The sequence below is a fragment of the Hemitrygon akajei genome, chromosome 1 (genome assembly GCF_048418815.1).
Source record: "Hemitrygon akajei chromosome 1, sHemAka1.3, whole genome shotgun sequence".
NCBI classification, from domain to species: Eukaryota; Metazoa; Chordata; class Chondrichthyes; order Myliobatiformes; family Dasyatidae; genus Hemitrygon; species Hemitrygon akajei.
This window is the reverse complement of record NC_133124.1, coordinates 123,446,057-123,469,853: the sequence shown is the minus strand read 5'-3', so window position 1 is coordinate 123,469,853 and position 23,797 is coordinate 123,446,057. Positions and strand designations below refer to the sequence as shown.

The window sequence follows — 23,797 nt, the reverse complement described above, 5'->3', positions numbered from 1 at the left end:
AAGTGAAAAGATCTCTACAAAGTGATCTAAATTAATTACAAATATAAAACACCAAATAATTGACTGGATAAGTATTCACCCCTTTCAAGTCAATATAAATGCACCTTTGACAGCAATTCAGCCTTGAATCTATGTGGATAGGTATCTATCAGCTTTGCACATCTGGACACTGCAATTTTTCCCTATTCTTCTTTACAAAACTGCTCAAGTTCTGTCAGATAGCATAGGGATCATGTGTGAACTGTCCTTTTCAAGTCTGGTCACAAATTCTCAATCGAATTGAGGTCTGGACTCTGACTTGGCCACTCCAGGACATTAACTTGTGTTTAAACCATTCCTATGTAGCTTTGTCTTTAATGCTTGGGGTAATTTGTCTTGCTGGAAAAGAAATCTTCTCCCAAGTCACAGTTCTCTTGCAGACTGCATCAGGTTTTTCTCCAGGATTCCCCTGTATTTTGCTGCATTCAATTTACCCTCTACCTTCACAAGCCTTCTAGTGCCTGCTGCAATGAAGCATGATGCAGCCACCACCATGCTTCATGGTAGAGTTGGTGTGTTTTGGATGTGTTGTGCAACATAGCATTTAGTCTGATGGCCAAAAGGCTCAATTTTGATTTCATCAGACCATAGAATCCTCTTCCAGCTGACTTTAGAGTTTTTCACTTGCCTTCTGGCAAACTCTAGCCGAGATTTCATGTGAGTTTTTTTCTAAACAGTGGCATTTTCTTTGCCGCTCTCCCATAAAGATGTGATTGGTGAAGCACCAGGGCAGCAGTTATATGTGCAGCCTCTCCCATCTCAGCCACGGAGACTTGTAATTCCTCCAAAGTTGTCATAGGTCTCTTGGTGGCCTCCCTCATTCGTCCCCTCCTTGCACAGTCACTTAGTTTTTGAGGGCAGCCTGCTCTATGCAGATTTACAGCTGTGCCATATTCTTTCCATGTCTTAATGATTGAGCTAAATGTACTCCAAGGGATAGTTAGTGACTTGGAAATCTTCTTGTATCCACCTCACTACTTGTGCTTTTCAATAACCTTTTCGCAGAGTTGCTTAGAGTGTTCTTTTGTCTTCATGGTGTAGTTTTTGCCAGGATACTGACTCACCAGCAGTTGGACCTTACAGATACAATTGTATTTTTACCACAAGCCATTGAAACACCTTGACTCCGCACAGATCTCAAAAAGCAATTCTCCATTTTACTAATTATATGACTTCTAAAACCAATTGGCTGTATCAGTGTTGATTTGGTGTGTCATATTAGAGGGGTTTGAATGCTCACGTAATCAATTGTTTTATGTTTCATATTTGTAATTAATTTAGATCACTTTGTAAGATCTGTTTTCAAGTTTGACATGAAAGAGTTGAAGGGTTTTGGCCCGAAACGTCGACTGTACTTTTTTCCATAGATGCTGCCTGGCCTGCTGAGTTCCTCCAGCATTTTGTGTGTGCTGCTCAGATTTCCAGCATTTGCAGATTTTCTCTTGTTTGACAGTCTTTTTCTATTGATCAGTGTCAAAAAAACCAAATTAAATCCACTGTGATTCAATGTTATAAAACAATAAAACATGAAAACTTCCAGAGGAGTGAATACTTTTTAGAGGCACTGTACATAAGTCTGAAGACACACACACTAAAGTTTTAGGAGCAGCTTCTCCCCTTTACCATCAGATTTCTGAACAAAAACTTAACCCATGAACACTAACTCAATTTTTTTCTTTCTTTTTGCGCTAATTATTTAATTTATATTTCTTATTGTAATTTATTTTTTATGTACTGCACTGCTGCTGCAAAACATATTTCATGACATATGTCAGTGATATTAAACTTGATTCTGATACATATCACCCAAACCTATTTACCATGCACATTTAAAAATTGGCTTGTGACTTGCCCATTCTCCTGTACCATATACTGCAACTAGGTAACATCACCATCTTATCAATGCCGTAACAAATCCAATGTTTCAGAAGCATCCATGTTTCTTTCTAGTTGATGTAGATCCACGAGAAGAATTAGAATCAGATTATTATCACCAGTATGTGACGTGAAATTTGTTAACTTAGCAGTTCAATGCAATACATAATACAGATGGAAAAAAAAAGTAAATCAATTACAGTATATATATTGAATAGATTAAAAATTGTGCAAAAATAGAAATAATATATTAAAAAGGTGAGGTAGTGTTCACAGGTTCAATGCCCATTTAGGAATTGGATGGCAGAGGGGAAGAAGCTGATCCTGAAACACTGAGTGTGTGGCTTCAGACTTCTGCACCTCTTACCTGATGGTAACAGTGAGAAAAGTGCAAGCCCTGGGTGCTGGGGGTTGTTAATAATGGATGCTGCCTTTCTGAGACACCGCTCCCTGAATATGTCCTGAGTACTTTGTAGGCTAGTACCCAAGATGGAGCCGACTAAATTTACAACCCTCTGCAGCTTCTTTTAGTCCTTTGCAGTAGCTGTTCCCCTACCACCCCCCCCCCCCCCCATACCAGACAGTGATGCAGCCTGTCAGAATGGTCTCCACGGTACATTTACAGAAGTGTTTGCGTATATCTGTTGACATACCAAATCTCTTCAAACTCCTAATACAGTATAGTCACTGTCCTGCCTTCTTTATAACTGCATTGATATGTTTGGACCAGGTTAGCTCCAGAGAGCTTGACACTTAGGAGCTGTAATGACTATATTCCTATATAAATCTGTTGCAAAATCTGTTTCCGTAATGCACCTCACTTACTTGGCTGAAAGCAACTCTCGAAGATAAGGTCGCAATACCACACTTTCACAAAGTAATTTTAAGATTAGATGAGCATTAGCTTTTCTGTCCTTTAACTCCACAACAGGTGGTTCAGCTGAAGGACCTGCGAAACAAACATTTTAAGCAGATTTTAAAATGTGCTTTTACAAATTTTTCTATACGATATGATGATTAATGCACTATATATATGACTTTAAAATTAACCAACAGTAAATTTGGGGCTAGCAAATGGAATAAAGATCTATCCACATTTCAGTAATGCTGATAAATGGAATAAATAAATAGTTATGTATATTCTATAGATGTGGCAACTCCAGGATTACTCATTTGGCTATTGCCATTAAGATTTTAAAAATAGTTCTGGTAATAAAGTTGTAAGTCCAGAAGAACTTACTAACATTATTTCCAAACTGCAGCTGGGAGCCCGCTAACCAAATTCAACAGGGTTCTTGTTCACCAGGCACTAAACATGAGATCACGACAAAAACTATAAATGAGTACAGAATCTACACTACAGAGATAAGCTATTGATCCACTTTTTTTCCTGCACGTTATGATTACAAATTACCTTAAAAAAAAACTATAGAAACTCTAAACCATTTCCCAACAAGAGGGTGGGGTGCAGGACAGATGGAAGTGGGGCTCTTGACTGATTGCACTGCCATGGTAAATTAAGATACCTCACTGTATTGTTAAAAACACATCAGTAGTCCCAAATTAATTTAACAGATAGTAAAATATTTTGTTTAATACATGTAAATTCAACCTTTAATTTGAGGAAGTAGTCAGTGCATTGCTTAATCTGATTTTTAGCTTCTATATTCAAAAGAAGTTCTGCTTTTCTTAAATAAACCAAACTCCATCCCTATAAAGAAACAATTCAAATGTTAGCCCATTATTTTATTTGTAAATTTGATAAGGTACAGCTTACAGGTAACTGACAAAGTTAAGACTTTGTCACTCTGAATTAATGACAAGTGGGTGATGCTCTTAACTACCATGGTATGTCAAGGTGCCTCATTACATGCAACTGAGTACAGTTTCAGACTGCATCACATGCCATAATCATTTTACCCTGCCTTCTTGAGTGATAGCAGAAAAGCTAATATTAGCTTAAGACTCATGTATTCTTGAATCAGAACTGAGGTAAATGACACTAGTCAGCCTGTTGAAATACTGCCAGCACTTAGTTGAGCAATATTGTTAACCACAGTCTTCAGCTCTTTCTTTACTATGGCCCTCAATATTACTTTGACTTGCATGCCAACTGAATTCCTACTTTCAAGCTCCTGAATGATTCAGTTTTTGCCACTTCAACAGACAGTGGCTTGAAGTCCCCACTGGTGACTAAAAAAAAGTGACTGAAATATTTCAACCAGGCCTCTACATAGCCTCTACATCTTAAATCGGCAATATCCATAAGACAAAAATCATAATGCCAAGAGTAACTATATTAAGCCTGGAGTTAAAAAGTTCAAAATTCAAAAAGCTCGAAGTAAATTATCAAAGAACATAAATGTCACCATAAATACAGTACAGCTCTGACATTAATTTTCTTGCAGGCATTCAGAGTAAATACAAACAATAGAATCAATGAATAAAGGCCCACAAGATGTATGAACAACCAATGTGCAAAAGACAACAAACTGTGCAAATACAAAAAGTAGTTTAAAAAAACATAATAATAATAATAATAAACAAGCAACATTAGGCTCTCAGGAGTATTCAAGTGACAAATAGTCTTGTGTTTACTCTAATTTAAATGATGCACAGATTTGATCTGTCTCACTTGTTCACTTTCAAGTATGTTTAGTATACACACATATTACACACATTAAAATACATTATGAGAATGATAAATTATAAAATAATTTCCAAAGGACATTGGAACAAGAAATTTCAAGTCCATTATAATATAAAGCAAATTTGCCACAAACACTAAGTTCTTCACACCCTGTTGCTCCATTGTTAACCTAAATTATTATTTTTTTATATATACTTTTTTAATATATACACACAGTTATCACTTACATGACTAGCATCATTAGCCCATTCCTTCTACACCTTGAATGGATGTTGCTAACCCACAGCTTTGAATGATGCTGCACACAATGATTTGCTAATACTGCTAAACAGCTTGTGGGTTCCTAACATGGTCTTGGATTTTTATTATGCATGAGATGTCAAAATCTGAAATCTTCACCTGATATGGTAGACGTACTTGGTCCCTGTCCAGTGCCAGATGCTGCTGTGGTAAGAGATCCAACAGCGGGGGCCAGGATAAAATCAATGTCACCATCTTTCAATAAACAGAACAGCATATTCATCAACAAATTACTTACAAAATACTTTCATGATTAAAAAATAAGAATGCTTTTATTCCCTTTTCTGCACTTTAGAGAAATTATTTTATTGGGCAGTAATATTTAATTGCTTAATATTGTATAACTTGGCAAAAATTTTAGGTTTCTGTAGACTGATCTTTTCTTCAGTTTAGTATATTCCGATCATTCCGCTGAATACTACACATTTACAATGTACAAGTTCCAAAGCATAGTACTAATAATGGTAAAAGATATTTCCAAAAACAGAAAGGAATCTAATTCTTCAATTAAAGTGCAGAAAATATCAGTAAGCTAAATCAAGTATCTACAAATTACAAAAAATTGTAATGAGCACTCATTAGAAAATAGAAATTCACACCAAAAACAATTTCTATTAAAAAGCTACAAGCTTTTAAGCACACTGTATACTATTGTTAAAAGCAGTGTTATGGTTAATAAAGATACATTGTATAGACCTGAAAAAGAGTGATGAATGCTACCCAAAATAGCTTGAATAGTACCAGACGAGCATCTTGATTGCTTAAAGTGAAAACTTATAAAATAATGCCAAACTTATAGGTAATTGCAAGGGCTATGATAAAGATTACTTTTATTTGTCACATATACATTGAAACATACAGTGAAAAGTGTCATTTGCTTCTTTGACCAACACAGAGGCAGTGCTGGGTCTGCCTACAAGTGTCATCACATTTCTGGTGCCAACATAGCTTGCCCAAAACGCACAAACCCTAACCAATAGGTCTTTAATCCAACAATATCATTCAAATCTATAATGGTATTTTATTTAAAGATAGTGTGGAATTGGCCCTTCTGTCCATTCAAGCTGCATTGCACAGCAACGGTCAACAACCCCGATTTAACCCTATTCTACTTGAAGAAGCTCTTAAACAATCGTTTCCTGACACCACCTCCTCAAGGACAATTAGGAACAAGCAATAAATGTTGGATACAGATCCCAATGATGGGGGGGGGGGGGGGGCAGGGATTTGGAGGAGTTTAAAAATTCTGAATATAAAAGCAATTAAGATATTTTAAAGGATGTCAGTCATAATTTTTTAAGCAGCATTCACCTCACAGTCAGAGATTTAAGGGTTTAGACATGCTTAAAAAATCCAAGATCATTGATGCAGCCCAAGTGAAGAAACGCTGCACCAACAGATAAAACACCATTTGTTCTCAGTTGGACATAAAAGCTCCCCTGCCACTATCCCAAGTGTCTTGACTTATTATGATACCTCATTTAACAATGCCATAAACAAGCTAGCCAGACATTATGTACTAATGATGTAGTTTTGCATATTGCAGAGCTTGTAGGATCAGACTGCATTGTCTAAAATTATATTGGAAAAATGCAGTAGGTAATTTGAAGTCTGACGCTCTCCTGGCTCCAGTGAATACTGGCGATCATGAACACCCTGCTGAACTGTCCAAAAGACCATAAAACCCCAGTATTCTCACCAAGACAGTTTATACTGTAATGACTGAACATTCAAAACAGACTACTTGCACTGTTAAAAATGGCAACAGCCATAAGCTCTATCATCATATGCAAACTTCCACTAGAAACTGAGAAAGCGGTTACTGGAGCTTTAAATTTTCCCTTGGGGTAAATGAGTCAGCTTTAATTCATCAGTTCTTAAAGACTGAATGCCTTTGCTGATTGGAACCATGGGAAGTCTTGTATGGTCACATTCTGTTGCGACTCCATCAGCAAGTTTGCGGATTATACCACTGTATCTCAAATAATGAGTCGGAGTACAGGGACGAGATAAGGGAGCTTAGTAACATGATGTCATGATGTTTCCCTCAATGTTAGCAAAACAAAAGAGTTAGTCATAGAAGGGGGCGGGGGAGGGCAGTGCACATGCTTTGGTCTACAACAATAGATTGAGAGCTTCAAGTTCCTAGGAACATCAATAAAATATCCAGCTATGAAGATGCCATGGCCAAGAAAGCTCCCCAATTCTCTACTTCTCTTGGCTCAAGAACAATGGCATGTCCCTATCAACCCTTACCAATTTTAAATCAATCTATCACAGAAAACATTCTATCTGGATGCATAATGGATTGTTACGGCAACTGCGCTACTCATGACCGCAGGAACACAACTCAGCACATCACGGAAAACAACCAAGAACTCAGTCTAGATTTCTCAGTGTCTCACTAAAGCAAACCGCATCATCAAAACCTACATCCATACTGGATGTTCTCTCTCTTGCACTCTTCAAATGGACAAAGATACAAATGCATGAAGGCATGTACCACCAGACTCAAGGATAGCTTTGACCCTCAGATATGAGTATTAGATATTGCCCTGGTATGATAAGATGGACTTTTGACCTCACCATGTACTTTGCAATGATTTTGCACTTTACCGTTTACTTGCACTGCACTTTCTCTGCAGCTACTACATTCTATTTTGCAATGTTACTATTGTTATTGTTTTACCATTTTCCACTTCAACGCATAGTGTAATGATTTGATCAGTATGAACACTATGCAAGACAAGCTACAGAGTTTTCATCGTATCTCAGTACATGTAATAAATCAATTCCAATTCAAAAGCTCAATTATTCCAAGTGCAAAAATTTGCTCTAGCAGTTTAAAAAGCTGACATGTTACTTTTGCTGAAAAGGAAGTATCTTTTAAAATCAAATGTTCCTTGGAAATCGGACTTGATTGCACCTCAAGTTCTAAGAACAATGGTTGATGCGTTAGAGGCTTTGCCTTACAATTACAGTCAATGTGATCTTGGCTTTCTCTGGCAATGATGAGCAGAGGGAAGTGTGTGGATAAATAAACAATACTGAAGAACACTTTTTGAAGCTTGGCCAAGTATTTCAAATTATGCAATGTAAACAATTTCTCTTTGCAGTACATCCTATCTTGCATGGTACTGACACTGTGATAGGGATTTCTTGATGGAAAAATCCTTGAATTATATATTTTTATTCTCCAGAGCTACAACTTGATGTGGAGAAATGTTACTCATTATAAAATCCTAGCAGTTTAACAGTAAGCACACTAGAAGACTCCAGCAACAAAAAAAATCCACACTGAGCAAAAATTACACTTCCAGTCCAAGAATACTAGAGCTTAATAGCTCATTAGATCCAAAGAAAAACAGCAAATAGGATCTAAAACCTGCTCAGTGGCAGGAAACACTAGATGGGAATTTTTGACAGTAAGGCTGCCTTCTCTTGGGTTTCATAGAGCTCTGTACAGGGTCCCTTACTTTTGTTATTCATATACTGACTAGTTTGGAGCTCAATAAAGTGGTGTGTCAGGGCAAGTAGCTAAAGTTGCCAGTGAGGAAAGCTTTAGAATGCCTGTATCTAGCCTAGATACAGGCTAGTTTGGTTAGGCAGAAAAGCAAAGGGGTCATAGACTGTCAGTAATATGAATTAAGGGAGAATGGGAAAAATATTTACACAAAGTGTGTGGTAGGAGCTAGAAACTTCATATTTTGTCCGGGTGATCTTCAACCTGAAGGCATGAACAATAATTTTTCTAATTTCTGGTAATTTCTCCCCCCCCCCCCCCCCCACCCACTTCTCTCTTTTCCCTTTCCAATTCTGGCTCCATTCTTACTCCTTCCTTTCATCTCACCTGTATATCACCTCCCCAGCCCCTGCATGATCCTTCCCTTTCTCCCATGGGCCACTCTCCTCTCAGATGCCGCCTTCTTCACACTTCACACGACTTATACCTATCATCTCCCAGCTTTTCACTTCAGTCCCTCCCCCGCCACTGCAACTCATTTGTCCCCCCCACTTGGTTTCACCTATAATCTGCCAGATTGTACTCCTTCCCCTCCCCCACATCTTCTGCCCTCTTACTTTCCCATCTGAATTCAAGGTCTTGGTCCGAAATGTCAACTATTTATTCCTCTCCACAGATGCTGCCTGACTTGCCAAGTTACTGCAGCATTTTGTAGCATGGAACTACGGTTTGAAAGGGTGGCAGGCAGAAACTTCCATCAAATTTAAAACAGGCTCATATGTACAGCTCAAGGTCCAAGTCATGACCTGAGTGCTGGAAGGGAGGGATAGGTCTAGACAGACATTTTGCAACTGCAACGTCACAGAATATCATAATAACTGAAATGGAAATTAGACTGCTACTTTAAAAGGAACTTATAGGAAAATGAGAAATATGCAGAGGAGCAGGATAAACTGAACAGCTTTTTCATCATATCAGCACAGATCCAATGCTCCAGAAAATCTCCTCCTGTATGTCGAGTTCTATTTTAACACAGCTTGCAGGCTGTACTGAGCTTGCCAAAATCAGTAACTGCAGCAATGCAGCTGAAACATTTGAACCTCTCCTTCTCCCTGCAAAGACACTGTGTGACCTGCTGAGCATTTCCTGTTTTTAGTTCAGACTAAATAAAAATTAGACCAAAGACCAATAGTTGCTGACAATTCTGTCTAAAGATGGGTAATGTAAGAAGTAAACAATGATTAAAAGAACTTCATTTATGTAAAAAGTAGCACCCTTAGCTATTAAAGAAAAACTACTGGAGAAATTAAAAAGCTAACAAATGCCAAGGATTCATTGGCTCATCTTAGCATTTTAAAAATTCTAAAACAGTCCTTGTGGCTTGGAGGGTATTGAATACAATTCTGCTTTCCAAGAAGGCTTGAGGAAGCATACAAAATTTTAGGCTGATTAGTCTGTTGTGAATTGGTAGGAAATAATTTTAATCTATTAAGGATATAGTACTCTCAGTTTTAAGAAAAATCACATTTAGGAAATATGACTATTACTTAGAACACAAAGGGAAAACTAGCAGCTGGAGCGTATCAAAAGGCATTCTTTAACGTAATGCCGACATGGCTATTAACAAGGCTTCAATCCCATACATCAGGTCAAGATGAGAACTAGTTAACTGAACAAAAACAGTAAAAATGTTTTCAAATTATGACCTGTATTGTCAGTTTGCTACAAAACTGAATGCTTGAAGTTCAGCAAAATACAATGTAAGCTGACAACTCAGATGAGGTACTAAATTCAACCAGTCCTTTCAAAAGGTCAAGTTCTCTTTCTCACTTCAATTTTTAGTGTTATTAACAGCATATTGCAGAGAATATGCTGCATGCTCTGGAAAATAAAAGACAAAGCACAGTGAAAGTAATACACAAAAATCCAGCTGATCATATTTTTTGGGCTTAATCCATTTTCAAATGCTGTCACTTTAAAAGACCTTTGCTGGAAGTGCTGCACCAAGTAAACATCCCATCAAAAACAAAGCAATGTTTTCTTATTATAGCTCAATTGAAGAGTTTGATATGGAAAAAACTGATACAATGAAAACCAAAGAACAAAGGTAACAACCAAACGAGTGAAAAATTGGTAAAACAAAAATGGACCTACTGAAACACAAGGAGTGAAATTTTTAGCATCCAGGTCTGGTATAAAAATAATCACATCTGATCAGAAAATTAACTTGACATAAACCGCTCAAATGGAACACTACTAGGACTGACAGCTAACAATCGTATTTAAGGAATTTGAGTACTAAATTACGGTTGATAGGACAGCTCTGCAGCTAGATATGGTATTAAAGTCCCCTCAGCCTTCTGAGGTGCACATAAAAATTAAGGTATTGTTTGAAGAACAGTCTGTGATATCCCAGTCAACATGACTGGGTACACACTCAATTCATTCCATAACTGGAGGAGTGCAAATTGGCTGCGGCATTTTCTAAATAAAACATCTTAGAGTCTTAAAAGCACTTTGGGACAGATCATGGAAAGTAATGGGCAGGATCATGCCCATTGCTAGCTAATGGTTCTGAAAAGAACCAATGGCATGTTCCAGACTTTTGTACCTGCATGTAAAGGTTAGCTTTATTTGTAACATGTACATTGAAACATACAGTCAATGAAACACAGTGCATGGGGAGATAAGATTCAAAAACACTTGAATTCTCTCCATTCTGCTGGACCTACTACTGAATTCAGAACAATGCACAACTGAGCTGAAGAATCAAGCTAACTTCACATCTGGCTCCTTAGCATCTCAGCAAGCATAGGTGGTGCATCTAACACTGCCATTCACCTGAATGAAGTCATTGACCTTGAATTTATTAACAACTGAAGCTTTAAAAAAAAACTGGTATTTAATTGAATTTATTGCTTCAAATGTAAAGCTTTTCCTCCTTCAATTGATTATTTGGAAACAATGAAAAGGCATCTCACAACTTGTGTTGTCAGATGGCCAGAAAGTCCATTGCAGTACTGTTTCCACCACATATGGCCTAGCTGCCATTCACAATTCTACCTTGTTGGATGACCATAGAAACAACATTAGTGTGTTGGGAACTGTATAGCATGTGGGCTGAGTCCAGTTCAATGCATCCAGATTTTTCTCCTCAATTTGTCTCCAAGAGAACATAGTTAAAATGCCAGTATACAAAAGGATAATGTCAATAAATTTTTTAGCATTTGTACAATGAATGAGCTGGCACTAAAGAGGAATATTTCGCCTTCTTAACATGATCAAATGCTCTTTTTGTATGAAGGAAACCTACTCTGTCCATCAACTGCAAAGAATGCTGTTTATAAGTACATATCAATATTGGATGAAACTTCCACGTTATTACAGCAAACAGTAAACCACATGCAGGTAAGATCACACCAACTTATATAGCTTGAATGAGAATCTGATATTTAACAAATTATTTTCTCATACATCTGGAAAATCTAACCTGGATCAATTGCAGGTGGATCTGGTGCCCAGCTAAGTGGTGCAATAGGAGGAGAGACTGGATCCTGATGGTCACTGGATGAAGCACCAGACTCATGGCGTCCTAAGCCAGCAGCTCGTAGTGAACGTCGCATCATCTCACGTAATCTTAAACTTGGAGAAATTAATTTAAAATACATTATTTTTAGAGAACCTGTGTGTGGGGGAAGAGGAAAGGGAAAGCTGAGAAGGAGAAACTACATTTCTTTAGTGAGTTGCTATGATTGTTAGAGGCATCTGACATCAAGTCACCTGGGTTTGCCAACAACACACACAAAATGCTGGTGGAACACAGCAGGCCAGGCAGCATCTATAAGGAGAAGCACTGTCGATGTTTCGGGCCGAGACCCTTCGGCCCGAAACGACGACAGTGCTTCTCCTTATAGATGCTGCCTGGCCTGCTGTGTTCCACCAGTATTTTGTGTGTGTTGTTTGAATATCCAGCATCTGCAGATTTCCTTGAGTTTACCAACTGTGGACCAAATGACTACCTTTCACTTCAATTCAGCTAGGTATTTATTAATTTGCTAACCAGATCTTCATAGCTTCAGATATCAACATGCTGACAAAAATGCCTTCTCCAATTTTCTGGAAATTGACATAAATATCCTATTCATTTTAATCACTAAAAATTCAATTAGAATATTTACTATTTAATAGCTAACTCTTCAATTACACCACTCCTGAGCTGAATGGGAACCATTTGCCAAAATTCTTCACCCTGTTCTCCCATGTCAAATGCGTGCAGTTCGAACCCCACCTTATAACGAGGAAATTAGGTGTTACATTTAGATAACTGGCACAAAATTAACATCCAAAAGAATTGTTTATACCTACCTACGACTGCTAGATGGTCCACTTCTGTTACCACTATTATTACTGGACACCACCGATATTGCATTTGCGATGGCCTCAACTGCTGACAATCTCTCTGCAAAGGTGTTTCTCTCAGAGCGCTCTGCTTCTGTGGCACAGAGGCATTTGGTCTCAAAAAACAATGATACCAGAAGGAATACAAATTCAAACTTCAAAGAATCCCACAGAAAATCTGATGCAAGTTTCTTAAAACCTACTTGATGTGGCTCTTATTTCATTCAAAATACAAAGGATTCCGATTAATTGGGAAACATCGGAAGCAGTACATTTTAGCTCAAGTAAGCAACTTCCCCAATTAGCCAGTTTGATGGAAGTAGTTAAAATCATAAAGACAAACTACCATTTAACAAATTATATATTTAAATGAAATACAGAATTAGAACACTACCAATACCATTACAGTACTATAAAATTGTGCATTATATTCTAATAGTTATCAAACGAGGAATTCATCCAATGTACGCTGCCATGTTCTTCTGATTGACTGTAAATGAATGAAAGCAGCACAAACAATGGGCTGCCTACAGACAATTCTTTCAATGATTGCATCCTCCAAATCTTCAGTTTTAATATAACATTCAAGATGATTGTCAATATCTTCAAATTTTTCATCTTTCCGAACTTGAAGTAGTGAAGTAGTTTAATTTTTACTTCTCGTCTTACTGCTTATTTCTTGTCAACTATCGGTGACAAAAATCACTGCTTTTCAACACAAACACATGCAACTAAGACTATTTAAAAACTCTTTGCAAAAAGCACAGTGCACGTTTAACATCCACTCAAGTGCCCGTGACTGACACTAGTTAGAAACTGTTCAGCAAGTCTCCTGTCCCAATTAAACAACACTGTGTCACAACTAAACCAAGGGAATCCCAGCTATTTTCTCAGTTTTTGTTCATTAAGAGTGGTCCCAAATGAGCAGCTGCCCAGTTAACTGATAGTCCAATTAAATGCAATTCACTGTGAAATTTCTTTTAATAAATTTTTCAAAAAAAAACAATTCTTTACACCCACCCTAAACTTCCTCCGATTAAAAAATAGATATTTTTTCCCCAGAGATTTTGTCCTGCACTATAATCAGCTCCTTTGGTAAATCAGTAGAGCATTTTAGACACACTTTTTGGATTCTTGAATAGTTTAAAATTTTCACTTCACTCAAATTAAACATAATCAAAGACACCAGTGACATTCGCCCACTTTGCATCAGGCAGAAGATACAAAAGCCTGAAAGCACAAGGCTCAATGACAGCTTCGGGCTAAAACTCTTGAATGGAACTCCTGTAAAATGGGATGGCCTCTACCTCACAATCCACATCATCATGGTCTTGCATCTTATTAGCCACGTACAATGTACTTTCTCTGTAACTACAACACTTTACATTTTATCACTGTTTTCCCCTTATTCTACCTCAATGTACTGAGGTAATAAAATTTTCTGTATTTTGGGCATGCCAAATAAAGTTTCTCACTGTACCTCAACACATATGACAATAACAAACCAATTTATCAAAACCATGAAATTTAAGATTTGCTAGAAAACACATTTCAAAATAAAAGCTTTTGGAATACTCTCTCAAGCCAAGTCTAGCAAACTGATATAAGACTCTGTACTGGTCAAGGAAAATAACTAAATTTGAGCAAGACAAAGTCCAGGAGAACTTCAAAAGTTACAGCATCTCATGAGCTGCTACTTTATTACAACACTCTGGAAAATGTTTCAATAAAATCGCAACTGCAGTATATGGATCCCGTTTCCTGCTTGATATACTATTCTAGCTTCACCAAATCAAAATACATGCAGACTGCAAATGTTTATTGTAGCTTCACATTTTGTTACTGTTTATCTGATGGATATCTTGACATGATTTAAAATGAATGTATGTACATTTCAAGTTCTGAACATTTTAACAACTTTAATCTAACTACTATATATGATCCACTTCAGGGCATTCTTATCTTGAGTTAAAGAGTAGCCTTTCAAGGATCAAAGTTGCCAGGTGGTGAAGCTCATTGGGCTAGAAGGGCCTGTTCCGCTCTATATCTTTAAACAAACAGATAAAATAAAATGGGATTTAGGTGAGCAACTCCATTGTGGACAGTCCCAAGCCTGGCTATGATCGTAGGAGGGTGGATAAGCATGAGGCCAGCAACCTCATCCTATAAAAACCCAGAGCTACAGAAATGTAAACAGAAGCTTCAAAGACCTTATTTCTGGAAGAGGAAGGGTCTTCGACTGTAAGACATATGAAGTCACATGGTGAAAGCGGAAGCTACAGGGCCAATCAAACTTCGGTCCAGGGCAAAGAACTCTTGCAAGTTACTGTCAGTAGGGGTGATGGGCTTAAGAACTTTGGTGAATATTTTGGATGGCACAGATAAATTGGGACAGAGGACTCATTTCCAAGATGTATTACCCTATGACTCCAAAGCTATTCGTTATTTACTTTTACTTCGTCCCCAAGTGACCACTAAAGTAGATGGACAGTTATTCTAGTCCCTTTTTGTTTCCTTGTTTTTGGCCAGTTACTATCATTTTAGTTTGGGATTCTCTTTCATTAATCTGCCCCTCTTTGCTTCTGTCTCACTGACTTACACTTTTGCTTTATCTTCCCTTCCCTTTTCCACCAGCAGTCCCCACTCATCCCATATCCTCATTACCAACCCAAACTTCTGCAACTTCTTTAAAACTGATTTCTAGCTAGGTCACTGACCTACAAAACCCACCCTCTTCCTCCACAGATGCTGACGAGTCTGCAAAATATTCACAGCATTTCGTTGTTTCCTTTTAATAACTGATGATTTTAGCCAACATTATCAATAAATGAAGACACAACTGTTGTACCTTCAGAAACAGTATGGTTATGAACTGAATACCCAAGTCCAAGTTACAAACTCCTTCAAGAGCAGAAAGGTAACAGAAAATTAAAAATTCTTCCTAACATACACACATCATAGATGAGCCTTTGAAAGATAATTTGATTTGTAGAAAACATGTGAAATGCTTATTAGCATATGAAAGAATATCTAGAATTAAACAGGCTTTGTGTAAAAGTCACAAATAAAACATCTTCGCTCCAACTTGGTTTTATTGACAGTATTCCAGGCCAAGGGGATAAAGTACATTTTTCAGGCTTTTACTTCGGAAAATCTGCAAAAGTTGTATCCAAGAAAATGTTGCCCTCAGTGGAGTATGAAGTTATCTTATTTCAAATAGAAACATTTGTTCAGAATGGACAAAATTATTTCAATCTGTGTGGACTGAACCAAATTAGGTCAGTTTTGCAATATCAGTCTCCATCTTAAGTTTCTTTGAAATCGTAATTCTAACAAACTAAACAACTTATTTACAGTAATGTTTTATTGGTTTACAGAAAATACGTTTCCAACTTATGCAACCTGTATTGTAAGTAGTAAAATGATAATGATTGATTCTTAGTGACACTGCTTTCATTCATAGCATTTGTGATCCCATCTTACAGCAATATGGGTGTGTTTATGCCAAGAGAAACCCTTTCTGAATGGACCACAATAAGAACAAAGCTTCAACTGCAGAATTATATTCTATTATTAATTCTATCTATAATTATAACTTACCAGAAGGCATTACCAGACTAATTTTCCAAGTAATGTCACAAAACACCACAAGTGCATCAGCCACACTCAGTTGTTCTTATTCTTTCCCCCAGTGAAAGGGAAACAAAAACAAGAGCATAATTTAAGGTGAGGGGAAAGATTTAAAAGGGACTTGAGAGGCACTTACTTAAAGCAAAGGATGGGTGAGTATATGGAATGAGCCGCCACAGAAAGTTGTTGAGACAAGTACACTTAAAAGGCATTTGGATAACATATGCACAGGAAAGTTTGGAGGGATATGGGCAAAAGTAGCCATTTGTATAGATTACTCATTGCTTTCACTTCATCTTAAGTGATGACAACAGTACACTCCAGTCTTGTTCTTCTTAAATAAAGAAACAGTCCATCCAAAAACATTTCAAATCATAGTCAGGGACTTCAACCAGGTTTGTCTGAAGAAAGCTCTGCTCAATTACAATTACCATCCGCATCCAGAGGTCCCAACATGGTAGACTACTTTTATACTAAGATAAGGAATGCTTATCATTCCATGTTCAGACATTTTGGTAAATTGGATCACCTGGTTGTCTTTCTCCTACCTGCATTGAGGTAGAGGCTAAAGTCTAAAGCTCAGAAAAGAGAACAAAATAGAACACCAAAGGGAGGTTGGGGAGCTGCTACAGGATCTCTTCGAGTCAGTGGACTAGCCACGTTCAAGAACTCATTTGTGGACCTGAATGAATGCACCATGGTTGTCACAGACTTTATTACCGTAGATTCCGGATTATAAGCCGCTACTTTTTTCCCACATTTTGAACAGCTTTGAACTCTGCGGCCTATAATCCAGAGCAGCTAATACATGGTTTTTTTTCATGCCGCCTCGTAAACATTTTGCCTCGTAACAGTAGACCAATAAAATTGATGAGTAGTTCACAGAGGTCCAATGAAATTGTACGATAAATCAAGCGCACTTTCACAATTAAATTATTGTAAATCAGTCATTTGTACTCACCCTCATCAACATGGAAAATACTCGAAGAAAAGCAAGACCCGAGCGCGTCAGACCCGATTAGACCCGATCGCGTTACGCAAGCGCGTCAGACCCGATTAGACCCGATCGCGTCACGCAAGCGCGTCAGACCCGAGCGCATCAGACCCGATTAGACCCGATCGCGTTACGCAAGCGCGTCAGACCCGATTAGACCCGATCGCGTTACGCAAGCGCGTCAGACCCGATCGCGTTACGCAAGCGCGTCAGACCCGATTAGACCCGATCGCGTTACGCAAGTGCGTCAGACCCGAGCAAAAACGCTGCTTTTAAGTTAAAGTCGATCAATAACTTTTCCTGGTAGGCTGCAGTATATATATTTTTACCAGTTGCTAGGAGATATTGGAATGTTGTTCGTGCTGTTCAGTAAAAAAGTATATGCAACGTAATTTGTGTTACCGATACGTATGTATATTTAAAAGTAGCGGTGCGGCCTAAAATCCGGTGCGGCCTTTACAATTAAAAAATTGATTTTATTTCTAAAATTAGAGCCTGCGGCTTTTAATCAGGTGCGCTCTGTAGTCCGGAATCTACGGTAAAACAGCTGTTAACAAGTCTGTCCCCACAAAATTATTCAGTCTTCCCCAACCAGAAGCCCTGGATGAACCATGATATCCACAATCTGACGAGGGCCAGATCAGAGGTATTCAAGTCTGGTGACCAAGAAAGTTACAAGAGATCCAGATATGACCTCCAGAAAGCCATCTCACAGGTGAGGTAGCATTTCCAGACTAAACTTGAATCAACAAAGTATGCTCACCAGTTGTGCAAGGCTTAAATACCATCACCTCTTATAAAGTAAGATCAAGCAAAATAGGTGACAACATGAATTTGCTTCCAGATGAGCTCAATGCCTTCTATACTTGTTTTGACTGTCAAAAGATGGAAGAACCATCACAAACTCCCAGAGCCCCCAATGATTTCAGTCTCTGATGCTGTATGCAAGCATCCTTCTGGAGAGCGAACCCATGAAAAGCATCCAGCCCAGACAGGGTACCTGGCCAAGAAAAACCTATGCTGTACAACTAGCTGGAGTGTTCACTGAGATCTTTAATTTTTCACTTCAGCAGTCTGAGGTACCTGCCTGTTTCAAGCAGGTTTCAATTATACCCATGCCTAAAAAGAACGTAATAAGCTGCCTCAATCATTATAATCCAGTAGCACTGACATCAAGAGTGATGAAACATATCAACTCCTGATTCAAGAGTGACTTGGATCATCTCCAATTTGCCTACCAGAGCAAGAGATCCACATCAGTTGCCATCTCACTGGCTCTTTACTCAACCCTGGAACATCTGGACAGCAAAGAGGTATACATCAGGATGCTCAACATTCAATAATATCTCATCAAAACAAATCAATGAGGTCCAAGATCTCGGCCTCAATACCTCCTTGTGCAATTGGATCCTCCATTTCCTCACTTGCAGACCCCAGTCAGTTCAGATTGGCAACATCTCCTCCACAATCTCCATCAGCACAGGTGCACTACAAGGCTGTGTACTTAGCACCCTGCTCTACTCGCTTTACACCTATGACTGTGGCTAAGCACAGTTCCAATTCCATATTCAAGTTTACTGAAGATACCACTGACATAGACCGAATCAAAGGTGGTGACAAATCAGCATACAAATTGAAAATCTGGCTGAGTTGTATCATAACACTCAATGTCAACAAGAACAAGGAGCTGACTTTTGACTTCAGGTGAAAGAAACCAGAGGTCCATGAGCCAGTCCTCATCAGAGGTGGAGAGGGTCAGCAACTTTAGGTTCCTTGGTGTTATTATTTAGAGGACCAGCCCTGGGTCCAACACGCAAGTGCAATTACAAAGAAAGCTTGGCAGCGCCTAAACTTCCAAAGGAGTTTGAAAAGATTTGTGGTGGGGAGTATATTAACACTACATCACAGTGAGGTATGGAGATGCCAATGCCCTCGAATGGAAAATCCTACAAAAAGTAGTGGATACAGCCCGGTGCATCGTGGGTAAAGCACTCCCCACCATTGAGCACATCTACACGAAGTGCTGTCACAGGAAAACAGCATCCATCAGGGAGCTGTACCACCCAGGACACGTCATCCACTCACTGCTGCCATCAGGAAGGTGATACAGGAGCCTCAGGGCTCACACCACCAGGTTTAGGAACAGTCATTACCCCTCAACCATCAGGCTCTTGAAACAAAACTGATAACTTCACTCAAATTATCTGGCCCTATCATCTCATGTTCTCGATATTTATTGCTTAATTATTTATTATTATTTCTTTATTTTTGCATTTGCACAATTTTTTCACTTTTGCACACTGGTTGAATGCCCAGGTTGCCTTTCATTGATTCTATTATGATTATTATTCTATTATGGATTTATTGAGTATGCCCACGGGAAAATGAATCTCAGGGTTGTACATGGTGACATACATGTACTTTGCTAATGAATTTATGTTGAACTTTGACATTACCTACTAGCATGCAAAAACTAAATATGATTGTTCCCTGTGAACTGTAAACCCTTGACAGTGCAACAATAAAAAGTCCCAGTGCAGGACTGAAAGCATAATACTGCCACAAAATTCATGCACATCGAAATGAGTGTAAAATAATACTTATTTTTCAGGAACAGACTGTTAGCTCCAAGCCCAAGTGCATAGCATATCACATTCTTGCACCAAGACCCATCTCGGAGAATGAAAACGAGAGAAAGAAAGCTGAAAAATATTTTCATCTTGACAAATGGGCAATAAACATTGATTTGCAACCTCCACTTAGAAAACAGATTATATTGTTCCAATTTATCAACAATAAAACTTCTCAGAGGAGCTTTCTGTAAAATTCCTAATTACTTACGCATCCAAAAACGGTGACATGAAACCTATCCCCACCACATGAACAATCTGTCATCAAACAAACACCTTAATATTTAAGCAACACACACAAAATGCTGGAGGAACTCAGCAGGCCAGGAAGCATCTATGGAAAAAAGTAGTCGCCGTTTCAGGCTGAAACCTTTCTGCAGGGCCTGCTGAGTTCCTCCAGCATTTTGTGTGTGTTGCTCGGATTTCCAGCATCTGCAGACTTTCTCTTGTTTGTGACCTTAATGTCTTAACACAGCTATATTAACAAATGTTTATAATCCTCAACTTTATGTTCATTAAAATCAGCCTGCAAATAACAGAAAAAAAATCTTTTCTCACCTTCTTCCTCTTTGGTTTCCTTATTGCTTGTGGGGAAACAGACAGATACACAAGCATGCAAGACATTACGATTCCCATCACACCGATTGCTTAGAAATGTATTTAGGGCTTGTGGTGTTTGTTCCAACAGGACAGCCTGTTCAAGGTTCATCAAGTACTGCCTGGAGGCATCATAATCACATCTCAGTATATGCTGCATTAATGCTTGCTTCTGCAGAAGACAAAATAAAAGCAGTGACTAATTACTGTACATAGGGAAGTCCTACCTAGAGCATGCAGAATGGTTTAAGCACACCTCCACACAGGCACTACTATAATTCTCATTACTGTTTAACTGCGGATCAGAGTACAAAACTATCAGCAAACTCTACAGTCAAAAAAAATAAAAGTAACCGAATTAAGTAATCAAAATATCAGTTAATTCTCAAAAGCTTATCCATCCTACAATCATCAGTCAGTTACATTTGGAACAAAACCATTTCTTTGAGAATGGCATAATTTTCTGCTGAAAGGCAGTATCCCTCCTCCATAATCAGGGCCCAGGACAAAGCAAACATCCCCCAGCTGACTGCACTAACAACAGCTTTAACAGGCTCATCAGCTAAGTTGTCAGAGTAATACAGTATGGAAGCAAGACCTTAACATGGAACTGTAAAGGCCTTTCAAACTACAATGTTGTGCTGACCTTTTCACCTGCTCCAATATCATTCAAACCCTTCCTTTCCAAATAGCCCCTCATTTTACCTTTCATCCATGTGCCTAAGAATCTCTTAAATGTCCCTAATATACTTGCCTCTACCACTATCCCAGCAACAACAATGGGGATAAAAAAAACCTGCATCTGACATCCTCTATATACTTTCCTGCAATCACTTTAAAATTATGCCCTAAAAAGGCACTAGTGGTCCACTCCATCCGTGCCTATTTTCAGGATCAAGTTATCTTTCATCCTCCTTCACTCCAAACAGAAAAGCCTTAGCTCGCTCAACTATTCCTCATAAGATATGCTCTCTAATCTAGTCAGCATCCTGGAGCATCCTGGTAAATCTCCTCAGCACCCTCTCCAAAGCTTCTAAATTCTCCCTACAATGAGCAACCAGAAGTGAGCACAATACTCCATGCATGTTCTAACCAGTTTTATAGAGCTCCACCATAACATCGCAAATCTTGAACTCAATCCTCCAGCGAATGAAGGCAAACAAGCCAAATGCGTTCTTAACCACCTTCATCAACTTGTGTGGCAACTTTGAAGGATCTATGGATGTTGACCACAAGAACCCTCTGTTCCTCAACACTGCTAAGAATCCTGCCATCAATTCTGTATTCTGCTTTGAAGTTCAACTTTCCAAAGTGTATCATTTCATCCTTTTCCATATTGATCTCTGGTGGTCACCACTTAGACCACCTCTGCATCCCATCAATGCCCCGTTGTAATCTACAACAACCTTCTACACTGTCCAAAACACCAATTCTCTTGTCATCTGCAAACTTACTCACCCATCTCTCCATTTCCTCACCCAAGTAATCTATAAAAATCATAAAGAGCAGACATCCCAGAACAGATCCCTGCAAAGCACCACTGGTCACCAACCTCCAGACAGAATACACTCCATCTACTACCACTGCCTGCCTTTTGTGCGAGATAATTCTGAATCCATGCAACTAAGTTTCCCTGGATCCCATGCCTCCCGACTTCCTGACTGAGCCTACCATGGGCAATCTTGTCAAACACCTTACTAAAATCCTTATATTAAATCCTTATCCTTAAATCCATATCTATTGCTCTACCTTCAATTTCCTCAAAGAATTCAATCAAGCTCAAGAAGCATGAACTGCACCTCAAAGCCATGCTGATTATACCTAATCAGACGATGTTTCTCCAAAAACTCATAGGTCCTCTCTGAGAATCCTCTCCAATAGTTTGCCCACCTCTGCTGCAAGGCTCAATAGTCTATCATTCCAAGGATTCCAAGGATAATTCCAAGGATTATCCTTTTTTGAACAAAGGAATAGCATTTACCATCTTCCAACTGTCTGGTACTACTCCTGTGGCCGGCAAGGATGCAAAGATCATCACCAAAGGCAAGCAATCTTTTCCCACACTTTCCATTGTAACATGGGGTATATCGCATCTGGGCTTGGGGAATTATCTATTCTAATGTTTTTCAAAAGTTCCAGTACATCCTCTTTGTTAACATGGACATATACCAGCATATTAGCCTGTTCTACAATGTCCTCACATTTGTGAACATCCTCTCACTGGTGAATACTGAAGCAAAGTATTCATTCACACCTACCTCCTCCAACTCCAGGCACATTTCCTCTTTTATCCCTGATTGGTCCTATCCACACTCTAGTCAAAGATTCAAAGGTTCACATTCCTGTGGAATACCTTGGAGTTTCCGTAATCCTCTCATGCCCCTCCCAGCTGTCCCAAGTCCCCTTTTAAGCTGCTTCCTGGCTACCTCATAACTTTCAAGAGGCCTATCTGATCCTTGCTTCTTAAACTGTAAATGTGCTTTTCTTGTCATCCATGGTACCTTCACACTACCATCCTTTATCTGCCTCAAAGAGGCAAACCTATTCAAAACCCCATGCAAGTGCTCCCTAAACAATCATCACTTTTCCATGCCATCTACTCCTGTCCCTGTCCAAGGTTATGGTGAAGGTCAGAGAATTGTGGTCACCCACCAAGAGATCAGTCACCTGACCAGGTTTATTGCCTTGTACTGAATCCAGTATAGCTTCTCGTCTAGTCAGTCTATCCAGATTTTATGTCAGGCAATCCTTCCTGGACATACCTAACAAATTTCACCCTATCCAAGCTTTTTGCACTAAGGAAGTGTCAATCAATATTAGTGAAGTTAAAGTCACTCATGTCAACAATCCTTGTTAGTTTTACACCTTTCCAAAGTCTGCCTCCTGATTTGATCCTTATCATCTCTGTTGCTCTTGGGAGTGGGGGGGGGGGGGGGGGAAATGGAAGAGAGTATCTGTAGAAAAGAGTGAATGCCTCTCCTGTTTCTGACTTCTACCCACACTGAAACAGTGGACAACGCCCTCTCTTTCTGCAGCTGTGGTACTCTGATTAGCAATACCATTCCCTCCAGCTCTTTTACCTCCCTCCCTGTCCCCTTTCAACTACTTAAACCCCAAAACATGTAGTAGCTATTCCTGCTGTTGTGGCAGCCAAGTCACCAACATCATAGTTCCATGTATTGACCCATTCTTTAAGTTCATTACTCTTGTTCCTGATACTT

The 23,797-nt window shown here is 38.8% G+C and overlaps 1 protein-coding gene across 10 annotated transcripts in view; it reads right to left on the bottom strand.

Moving 5' to 3' along the window:
• Positions 1-23,797, bottom strand: part of ubr5 (ubiquitin protein ligase E3 component n-recognin 5) — a 177,553-nt gene that overhangs the window by 72,734 nt on the left and 81,022 nt on the right. For all 10 annotated transcript variants that reach the window (XM_073051156.1, XM_073051165.1, XM_073051211.1 and 7 more), the window contains 5 exons: positions 20,538-20,748; positions 12,693-12,819; positions 11,818-11,969; positions 4,964-5,059; positions 2,740-2,863 (listed from right to left, as the gene is read on the bottom strand). In XM_073051156.1, coding sequence (XP_072907257.1) covers positions 2,740-2,863; positions 4,964-5,059; positions 11,818-11,969; positions 12,693-12,819; positions 20,538-20,748 — 710 coding nt within the window. The remainder of the gene's footprint in view (positions 1-2,739; positions 2,864-4,963; positions 5,060-11,817; positions 11,970-12,692; positions 12,820-20,537; positions 20,749-23,797) is intronic.